Raw genomic sequence first — 10,977 nt, forward strand, 5'->3', positions numbered from 1 at the left:
TCGGCAGGAAAGGCACAGACTAGCTGTGATGGGTGTAAGAGCGGACTGCAGCTGAGAAGGGCTCAGCTCGGCCGGCTGCCTCCTCCGGCAGCTGCCAGGCAGCATGAGGCGCTCCGAATTGCCAGCCCGGCTCAAGTGAACAGTCCATCTTGTGCTCCAGTCCCCCCAGGGTGCTGCTCACTGCTTCAGGAGAGGATGATGATAGCTCAAAGTGCCCTCGCTCCATGAGGAGGAGCAGAAGGGGGAGCGTCCTCTGGCAGACCTCTTCCCCATGGGCAAGGTGGAAAAGAGGTGATGAGAGAACCTTCAGATGGTACCCACAGTGTTGTGCATGGGTGGCTGTGCTGCCATCCTTTCACACAGAGGGAAGATCCCTTCTCCCACTTTAACATAAAAGACTTGCCAAGTGGTGTAAGAGGAGCTGGGTGGAGGCATGTTTCTTCCTGCTAAGGGTGGCCATTATGCAAGGTCTGCCCTCAGCGCACAATAGTTGGATATTAAAGCTTATGTAAAACATAAAATCTTCACTGTGCAGAGCAGCCCTTGTGTCTGCACAGGGCTTTGATATGGGAATGCTCGACAGGGTCACCAGCCAGCCATGCAGCCCATTGCAGCCTAACCCTGTCCTTGAACAAAATCTCTCTGACCTTTCCCCAACCCTGGTCTCTGCCTGCCCTTGCTGAGGTGTCATGGGGACCCTGGATTGGTGCTATCAGTGTCTCCAGCACAGTGACCTCTGAGTCATCTTCCTCTCCAACAGGCATGTGTCACCCACCAAATGGCAGCCACCCGCCTGGCTGCTCATGTCCTACTCTGCAGCCAGTGGGTTCTGCTGAGAGGAGTGAAAAACTCCGCCAAAATGATGGAAAGGGATAATTTAGTGTGAGATACTTGAACTGAAGTGGCACCCAAAACAAGTGGAGTGCTTACCAAGCAAAAACACATGCTGTCCCTGTCCTGGAAAAATAACCATCTAATGAGACAAAGCATGGGGGAGTCAAGTAATTAGAGTGGGAAAGGCTCTTGTTTGCAGCTGGTTTGTATATGAAAGGTATTTGATTCCCATCCCCTTCATCTTCCTTTCTAGCTTCATCCCTCATGCCTCCCTTCCCCACCAATTACAGCTTTTCTTCTGTGCCCTGTCCTCTCTGAACCTCCAGCTTCCTCCCAGCGGGTGGGAGCTGCTCACTAATGAGAAAAGAGACAGAGATAAATGGGTGAGGCCCACCCCAAGCAAGTGTGTGCTATCACTCAAAAAAAGACCCAGGGAGGCCAGAAAGCCCGCAGGGCTTTTCTTTTTGATCATTTGTTTTACATGGAAGAAGCAAGGAGGAGGAAGCAAGAAGGGCGAGTCAAGTAGAGAAAGGTATAGATGATTAGTTTATTGATCATGATGATTAGCTTCTTGAGCATGACAAAAACCATCCATCTACAGGCGGGAGGCAAGCGTGGAGGTTGTGGCCATGCTTTGCACTTTCACCACTGCCTTCCTCTGAGGAGCTCAGCCTGCACAGCACGGCCAGTAACGCAGCCAACCCTGGCGAGGGCCAAACTTGCAATTCCTCACAGTAAATCCCAAACTCTGTTTCAATGCCAGGACATGACACGGGATAATTTTTGAAAGTGTTCCATTGCAAATGTCATTATAAACTTGGAGGGGCAAAACACTGGTGATCCTAGTGAGAACCAGGAGACAAAAACAAGGAGACACACACAGAGCTTTGGGCACCCAATTAGGAGCCTGGACAGCTTCACTGGGTTTGCTCCTGCTCTTTGGAGGTAGCCATCAATATATTGCATGCTCAACAAACCCCACTTCTCCACCTCCTCGTCTGGAGTGATACATGGAAAAGTGTGCTGGAAACTCAGGTAGATGTTCCTCCATGGAGAGCCTTATTGCTGAAATCTTGCTATTCATTCGTCCCCAGTAGCCCTTGGAATGGATGCTCAGAGTTACTCTCAGACCCTTTGACAGGGGTTACTCTTTGACCCTTTGACAGACCCATGACCCTCATTACACCTCAACGATGATTTTTCAATATTTCTCCCCATATAGGGCCAGTGGAGAGCAAAAACGAAGCAGCCATGTCTGAGCTGGTGCCAGAGCCGCGTCAAAAACCAGTTGTACCGATGAAACCCATGGGCATTAATGCCAACTTGCTGGGCTACATCGGTATTGACACCATCATTGAGCAGATGCGCAAGAAAACCATGAAGACAGGCTTTGACTTCAACATCATGGTTGTAGGTAGGCAGTGACCAGCTGAGGTACTGGGAACCACGATCAGGGACTGTCCTATGAGACCAGGTGGGAGAGTGAGCCCTGCGGGGAGGGGAGCAGGCAGTGCTTGCTCTGGGGGAAAGGAGAGCCTGCACAAGGCAAGGAGACACCTACAGCCCCTTCCCCTGCCAGCCTGGCTCCATCCCCTGGGACTGCTGTCATCACCAGGCTGTGGCAGATGTCGTGAGCTTCCTCTTTGCAATCCTCAGGTCAGAGTGGACTGGGAAAGTCGACGTTGGTGAACACCCTCTTCAAATCCCAGGTGAGCCGCAAATCTTCAGGCTGGAACCGTGAGGAGAAGATTCCCAAGACAGTGGAGATCAAAGCCATCGGGCATGGTAAGAGCCAGGCTGCTGGGGTGGAGGCAATACTGATGCTTCAGCACAGTCTTGCAGAAGACCCCAGTGGTCAATGCAAACAGTTATTTGGTATTAGGCAGCCCTTTCTCCATGGGAAGGTAAAGGACAAGTGCCAGTTTTAGATGGCCTCAGACCCAGCCAAGGCTTTTCTTAAACAGCAAAGCCAGTGATGCCACAGTCAAAAGGGAGGGGTAGAAAAAGAGTTATAGATATTTCTTCTGCCAAGACATTAGTCTGCACGTGTGGATTAAGCCTTGCTGTAAGTAATTCCTGCCTGCAGATGCTTAATAATCCATACAAATTGCATTGGTGGGTCCCATCCCAAGCCTGGTAGAGCACATCTCCTTGTGGCAAAGCATCAGCACAGCTTCTACAGTGGTGCAGACTAATGAGCATCATCTCAGATTCAGGATGATGCATTGCAGGGGAAGACAAGTGGTGTAAAGTAGGTGCTGCCTTTGGGACACAGACTGAGCACCAATCCATTTTCCTGTGGCAGAGTGGTATAAGGTGGCTTTGCTGCAGAGGTTACCAAAATTTGGGGTCAGAAATGCAAGTGAGGGTCACAACTGTTGAGGCATGACCCGGCCTGGCCTGGTCATGCTTGCTGTGCAGGGATGAGGGCAGAGCGCTCTTATTCCCTTATAGGGCACAGAGACATGTGTCATGAGAGAGCAGGTCCCCAGGGAGGCGTATGATTGTTTCAATTTCTTCCTCAGTCATTGAAGAAGGTGGTGTCAAAATGAAGCTAACAGTGATCGACACGCCGGGATTTGGGGACCAGATCAACAACGAGAACTGGTGAGTTTTACGTGGTTGAGGCCTTGTGTTCCAGAAAGGGCTGGAGTTAAGTTGGTATATGGAGCAACCCTCATGTACTTGGCCTGGAAAGTGCCTGGGATCCTATTGCCCTCAGGGGTCAGTACTGGGGACGTGTAATTGTGAACACCATGGGTCTGTGTGCATGCTCAGGGGTACGCACACATTACATAGAGAGTGCCTGTTTCTGTGCCCAGTTACAGAAACTCTTAAATATCTCTGCTGATGGTGAGGTGCTTGTGGTGGATATTTTTTATGCCTTCGCTTGCTTTGCTGCTGTCAGAGCTGGGAACACTGTAGGGAGGAACATGAGGAGATTTGTACCTGTCTATTCATCTCCCTCTCCCACCTTAACAGCTGGGAGCCTATTGAGAAATACATCAACGAGCAATATGAAAAATTCCTGAAAGAGGAGGTGAATATTGCAAGGAAGAAACGAATTCCAGACACGCGAGTGCACTGCTGCCTCTACTTCATCTCCCCCACGGGCCACTCGTATGTACACAGTCCCTTGTCCTTCCTCAAGCTCTTGGTGTCTCTGTGCCAGATATATTCCCTGCACTGCTCCATCTCAGCCACAGACACAGGGGTCCTGCCTGTGGTTCTGGCCACTGTTGAGCTTAATTTTGGGTGCTGTGGGCTTGAAAGGGTCTAGGATAACAAGAACAGGAGAAACACCACTGTGTTTTTTGGAAGAGAGCAGGATGGATGGGAAGTAGGATATGAGAGAATGGTGTCAGCAAATGGGGTATGTACAAGGGAGGTTTCATTGATGTCCTGATGCTGGGAGACTCATTAGGATGAAAGGCAAGGAGAGTAAAGTGACCCTTTCCATGTTGTTCCCTCTTGGGCTGCAGCCTGCGGCCTTTGGACTTGGAGTTCATGAAACATCTCAGCAAGGTAGTGAACATCATCCCAGTTATTGCCAAGGCTGACACCATGACCTTGGAGGAGAAAACCGAATTCAAACAAAGAGTGAGTATCTCCTCTCCTGCATGGGATCCTTCCCTGCCCTAGCTTGGAGGGAGAAATTTAGCAGTATCCTTCTTCCTGGGATTGCAAGCACAGTCCCCAGGGCATGCACGGAAGCCAGTGCTGGGTTGGGGGGTAAGTCCTGAAGATGCAGCTGTTTATGGCTCTGAGGGCATCTCTTAGAGGGAGAAGAAACGTGGGTATCCCTGTGACATCTTGTGATATGCTCTGTCATGGGAACTGCAGAGCCAGACAAGTAACTGAGGTTGGGGAAGAAAGGCTCATCTGCTGCCATGTGTTCTCACTTTGCTGCACACTTCCGTGGGGACAATCCCGCCAGCCCCTGCCCACTAGAAGGATGTCCCAGGTGTGTTTGCCTGGCCATCCTGCCTGCCTTCCCTTCAGCTTTGTGTTGCTTTGTGCTCCAAAATGTCTCTCTGCCCAGGTGCGCAAAGAGCTAGAAGTAAATGGGATCGAGTTTTATCCACAGAAAGAATTCGATGAGGACTTGGAGGATAAAACAGAGAACGACAAAATCAGGGTAGGAAACATTTTATTGTGGGAGGGGAAGGGGGGATGAGGGCTGATCATATTTAATGAGTGTAAAACAGACACGTCACTAGAAGGTTTTGAGTGCTTCATGGTCCCTGAATGAAAGATGCAATGGATGTAAGGGATGGTCATTCCTCTTTCCCAGCTTAATTTGTCCTTGTCATTACTACAGGGTGCTATGAAGGCTAAGTGAGGAAAGACTGTTTCACCTCCTCTTGCTGAATGCTCTGTTTGGCCACCGCTAAGGACCAAAGGGGCCTGGCATGTGGCTGATGTCCAGCCTCTGTCCCAAACCACTGTCCTGTGAGCCTTCTCATCTGCTGACCAAACTCAACCTGAAAAGCAGTCCAGCTTTCTGCTCCCTCAGCCCCTGTGAGAGGCCTCGTCCCTTCCTTCCCTCCTCAGAGCATTACAAACTGTCTCCTAATTTTCAGCCTGTGTTTGTTCATGGCCAGGTTGTACCCAGGATTATACCTGTGTTTTTGCACCATCACTGACTCTAGCAGTTCTCTTACCTAGTGGTCCCCTTCACCACTCAAGGCATTATCAAAGAACAATCTTATCCTTTGCTGACCTTCTGGTCAGGTAAAGGAGACAAGCTCCTTTGGATGAGCTTCCCATTCCTCAGTAGTCCATGCTTCTAGTTACTTTTTCCTGTGCCTGCTCCAGTTTGGTTTGATTTTCTAGCACCGGTGCTGGTACCCTATGCTCCCCTGTCTCTTCTGAGATCTGAACTGCTAAGCCCGTGGACCACGTGTGCTTTTAAAACAATTGTATCACACTGGTGGCTCATGGTCATCTTGGACTAGCATGTAGGGTCCTTCCACTTCCTCAGTCCTTGCTTGTTCATGAGCTCCAAAGTCGTAGCAGAAATTCTTGATGTTATTCCCTAAATGCTACTCTTTGTGCCTTAGGTATTTCATTATTCCACTCATCATTTTTGTGGCTAGGCCATTAATGAAAATAGATTGGCCTCTGTGGCAGTACTCAAGAAGCTCCAAGAGTCTTGCATAGCAGCCTGACACTTGCCCTTTCAATTCCCCAGCTGTCACAGCCCCAACAGAAATTCCCACCTTCCCCATCTTTATAATTTCCCATTTGGCAATACATCACACTTTCTGGAGAAGACTAGATAGATTTTCTTCTCCAAACTGTTACTGGTTTTGAGGAGGGCACCACATTTTGTTCACACTTCAGCATCGTCACCTTAGGTTTGGATAGTCTCACACATAAGAAACAAACTGCTTTTTAATCTCCATTCCTGTGGTAATTGCAGTCCCTTCCCAGGCCCAGGAACATCTATAAAGCAGAGTAAATCTATTAACGTCTGCACAACCTTATGGATAACAGAGTCTCCTTCACCCTGTGCTCTGGAAACAGATGGTTTCTCCCTGTGCTTAGACATATCTAGGTCCCCAATAGCCTCACCTACTGTCCCAATTTCCAGGAAAGCTGCACCCCTACCCCATTTCTGGCCTTCCTTGGTACAACCATTAAACTTGTTGAATGTTCATGTGTCTTTTTGAGGAGGATTATTTTGAGTCCTCTCCGTCTGCTGGTGAACTACAAACTTGGTGACAAATACCACAAACTACCCATATAAGCAGCCCTGGGCTGACAGACCCTCTCCTGGTAACACCAAAGTACTTCTTCTCTGGTCATCCCCCTTTTCAGAAATGATGGAGACGGGTGCAGAAAAGCTCTGCTGTCTGCTCCAGAGCCCTTGTCACTGCTGCAGGCTACCCACTAAGCTCAGGAGAAGGTGCAAGGACACCTTATATGAAGCAAGGGCCAAAAATATTTGGATAGCACTGATGGGTGAAGAGGACAGCCAGCGAAGTGTTGCTCTGGAGAACCTCTTCCCTTGGAGAAGGCCTTGTGTTTGGCGAACTGAGAGGAGGAAAGGCGGATGGGGAACAGTGATGGTGCTGCTCTCTAGAATGGGTTCAATAAGTCTCTCCACATGTCTTTCCCCAGCAGGAAAGCATGCCCTTCGCAGTAGTGGGCAGCGACAAGGAGTACCAAGTGAATGGCAAAAGAGTCCTGGGCAGGAAAACACCTTGGGGAATCATTGAAGGTAAAAAATCCCTTGCTTCTGGGAGATGAAAGTATCTCTGCAGGCCCCAGTAATAGATAAGGGTCCAGTTAATGTGTCCCATGGCTATCTTCCCATCCCTTTTGTGATAAACTTTTTGAAACCAAGCAAGAGGAGAATTCTCAAACAGCTCTGCTGGGAGGGAATTGTCATGGTCAATATGGTGCCACTACCACCAACTGACAGAAGCTGGAGCCACTCTGAACACCGTGGTGTGTGAAGCTGACCTCGCCTTGGTTTTCAAATGAGAATTCACATGTGACCGCTCAGCACCTTTTAGCATGTCTCATCAACAACAGTGTGGTGTTCAGACAACTGTCTGTCATTTCTAAAGTACTCAGGCTCTGCCCACCTGGAACCTGCCCCACGGCAATGACATTCCCATGCTCTGTAACCACAAAGGTGTTGTTGAAAAAACTGAACTTAACAATCGCTTGCTTTCTTTTCAGTGGAAAACCTCACTCACTGTGAATTTGCCCTACTTCGAGATTTTGTCATCAGGTAAGGCCATGGTCATGCACTAGTTTGCTCTTCATGAGCAGGGAATCTTCCTGAGACCTTCTTAGAGTAAAATAGCCCCTATAGAAAGGAAAATAAAGTACATTTCAGGCAGTGAAAGCTTATGTGGGATAGGGTCGGGCTGAGTTAAGGAGCAGATACTCTAGTGCCTCTCTCAGTGACAGGACCACTATGTCAAGTAGGTGCTAGTTTTCAGGTATGAGCTGGATGCCTGGCAAAAAGCAGGGCACTACTGTCCCCCTTGTATCCCATTAAGGATATTAGGCTGTAACAACTTCTATTTGTTGTTGACAACAGGTCTGGGCTGGAGTCAAGGAGAAAGAGGCCACTACCCCATCCTAGACCATGTGTCCTACCAGGTTGAGGGATGTGCTGGAACACATGCCCTGGAAGTGAAAAGTTCCATATTTCATTCAGTTTTCATTGTCCTGTCTTATTTCTACTCTGTTTCATGAAGTTGTATCAGCACGAGTGGTATCTGCCCCAAATTCTGTAGAAAAGCTGCAGATACAGGGTCACTCTGTTCCCTATAAATACAATAAGGTTTTAAAACAATTCCAGAAGTAAGAAAATAAGGGAAACACACTTCAAAGCCAGAGCCCTGTGCCTCATTCCACCTGTGGGGATGGTGGTATTGAGACACTTGGCCAGGTACTGTGCTTTGACATCACCCTACTGCCCTCTTTTTGTTCTGTGATACCTTCTGCAGCAGATGTGCCTTCCTTAAGTCTTCCAGTAAAAACATCCTAACCCAGTGATCGTCATAAAATATGTAGCAATCCAAATCCACAGGCTTTCTATGGAGAGTAGGGACAATGCTCACAGCAGTGTTCTGCAGGTTATGGTCTGCAGTGGACCACATACCCCCTCCTGGTGCTTCTTATTCTCACCACCACTTCAGATGAGATAAGCCCATGTCTACTGTGACACACTAGCACGGCCAGTAGCTGTCCCACTGGCACATGTGTGAGAGGGGCAAGACACTGGCAAGCACAGCCAGGGATTTCAGCCCATATCCTGCATCCTGCGTATGTGTTCTTGAATGCTGATGCTCCAGCCCTCAGTTGTGTATGATGGCACTCATGGCATCCCTCCAGAAAGAGGGGTAGGCTCTTTATACAGGCTGACTAGAGAAATCTTCTGTTTATCTCAGGTAATAAAATGATCATGGGAAGATTAATACTGAGTGCACTGATATTGGTTATTGTATCCTCTTTCCAACCTCATCTCCACTTTGCCCCCTGCAGGACCCACCTTCAGGACCTAAAAGAAGTGACCCACAACATCCACTATGAGACCTACAGGGCCAAGCGGCTGAATGACAACGGAGGGCTGCCCCCCATGACTGCTGAAACAGAGGAAAACCATGAAAGTAACCTGTGAATGACCCCCCACCTCCCGCTGTCACCTGGTGTCTCTGGATAGGACAACCCACCCTTGCTACCCTTGACTGTCCCATGGGCCTGTCTCTGAAGCATGTGGTGCACCCTCCGTGTGCGTAACAGGGTGTGAGTGTGAGTGTGAGTGTGAGTGTGTGCGTGCGTCTACCTATGTGGCAGAGAGGGACCAAAGGCGTCTTCCCCATCCTTCCCAGAGTGTCCTCATCCTTGGTTTGGTTTTTTTGCACAGTGGACTGTCCGTCATCTTCTTTTCTCTTGTTTCTGTGTCTCAGCTGTGTGTCTTGCCTGGGGGAAATAGGGCTGGGCAGAAGGATTTCTGGGGGCAGGAGGGCTTCAGAGGTGGGAGGTGTGGGACACATTGTGGTTCTGGTTTTATCACTTGGAGACACGGCAAGGAGAGACTCTGGGAGAGATGGTGGAGTTGGTGCTTGTGGTGTCTTCAAGTGATGGCAGCAGAGATTTCTCTTGGGTCCTTGGTGGGTGGGAAGGCAGCTGGCTGGTCTGAGGGCATGGTGGCCCAGCATTTTGTCCCCATTTCTTGCTTCCCAAGAGGAAATGGCAGCTTGGAAATGGATAGATGGGAGAAGTGGCAGATTGATATGTTTTATGGTTCAGGGGAAGTGACAGGTGGGAGCAGAGAGAATTAGTTCTTGGGCTGTAGCATCTATTTGAGAAGCATCAAAGTACTTGGGGAAAATAGGCATATTTTCCAAAAGAAGCAAAACCCAGAGGAAAAGAACATGTTCCTGCTGCAGAGGGTGCATTTGCCCTGCCTGGCACTAAGATCAAAAGCCACGCTTGTGTCATAGGCTTTTGATCCTGTGCAGATCAGACCAAGCTGTCCTGAAGTCACCTCACCTCATCCCCCACTGCAGCAGTCTCTCTCCAGCAGCACCGAGCAGGTCTCGGCCAAATCTTTGCCCCACAACACAGCCCCCTCTTCTGTGGGAACGCAGGGAAGGCAGTGCCACGGGGGTTCCCTGCTGGGAGCTCCCCCAGGGACAGCCCCGCTCAGTACAGGGCCTTCAGGATCCTGGAGAAACTCAGAGCTGTGGATTGAGAAGCACTGGGCAAGGGTGTCTTCCTGGGTCTCCACTGATGGTGGGAACACAAGAGACACCTCTTCCTCACTGAAATGGCTGCGTTTGCTACTCCAGCAGTCTCAGCTTGTGCTGCTCCTCCGCCCTCCTACTGCCCTCCCAGTTTCCATGTCCTCCTCTCCTGTGCTTTTGTCCTCATTCCCTTTTAGCCCTCCATAACTTCCTTCCTTTCTTTCTTTCTCTATCTCACTTCCCCTGGAGGGGATGGGGAGGGAAGGTAAAGACCCAGAAGCAGAAAGAGGCACAGCTTTATTGAAGACTACATGCTCATGACTAGCCAGTGTCAGCTCTTTTCTGGATGTCCCCGAGCCAGGTGGAAAGTGTCAGGGCTGGCTGGGCAGAAGGGAAGAGGGGAGAAAATCAGAGATGTCTCGAGTCTGACAGTGTCAGCCTGTCACCTAGCATGTCACATGGCTGGCAGGGGCTGTCGCCTCCAGGAGAATGGCTGGCTGCAGTTAAAAGGCACGTGCAGAATGCCACGGCAAGGGACAGCAGTGCTGCGAGTTAGGGGAAGTGCAGTGGGTGTGGGATGGGGGTTGGAAAGACTGGCACAGGATGGAAGAAGAGGTTCCAGTGAGGGAGCAGCAGTGGAAGACTCAAGCCAAGCCTGAGGTTGGTTGTCAGAGCTGTACAGAAGCCAGGGCTGGGAAGAGGGTGCTCCAAGCCTTAGCAAAACTCTATGAGCATATATTCATCTTGTGGCTGTCTCTGGTGCTGTCACTGCAAAGCAAGGGTCTCTTCACTCTCACTCCTCCCTGTCCACACAAATCAGCCGTTCTCAGCACTGCTAGGACATGAGGGCCACACCAGCTCTTCGCAGTCCTTTCACCACCCACGTTCACAGCTCCTGGTGTTCCCGTATGCTGTGTGTGCGTGTAGC

The 10,977-nt window shown here is 49.8% G+C and overlaps 1 protein-coding gene across 2 annotated transcripts in view; it reads left to right on the forward strand.

The window, feature by feature from the left end:
• Positions 1–9,406, forward strand: part of SEPTIN3 (neuronal-specific septin-3) — a 12,922-nt gene extending 3,516 nt beyond the window's left edge. Inside the window, exons 2-10 of one of the 2 annotated variants that reach the window (XM_010163806.1) lie at positions 2,057–2,248; positions 2,491–2,619; positions 3,360–3,441; positions 3,817–3,954; positions 4,317–4,434; positions 4,877–4,972; positions 6,961–7,060; positions 7,528–7,579; positions 8,845–9,406. In XM_010163806.1, the coding sequence (XP_010162108.1) occupies positions 2,057–2,248; positions 2,491–2,619; positions 3,360–3,441; positions 3,817–3,954; positions 4,317–4,434; positions 4,877–4,972; positions 6,961–7,060; positions 7,528–7,579; positions 8,845–8,980 (1,043 nt within the window). In that variant the 3' untranslated portion in view covers positions 8,981–9,406. The remainder of the gene's footprint in view (positions 1–2,056; positions 2,249–2,490; positions 2,620–3,359; positions 3,442–3,816; positions 3,955–4,316; positions 4,435–4,876; positions 4,973–6,960; positions 7,061–7,527; positions 7,580–8,844) is intronic. The other variant, XM_010163807.1, reaches the window with a different exon arrangement.
• Positions 9,407–10,977: the final 1,571 nt, after the last annotated feature.

This window comes from Antrostomus carolinensis, unplaced genomic scaffold (assembly GCF_000700745.2).
Source record: "Antrostomus carolinensis isolate BGI_N321 unplaced genomic scaffold, ASM70074v2 scaffold43812, whole genome shotgun sequence".
NCBI lineage: Eukaryota > Metazoa > Chordata > Aves > Caprimulgiformes > Caprimulgidae > Antrostomus > Antrostomus carolinensis.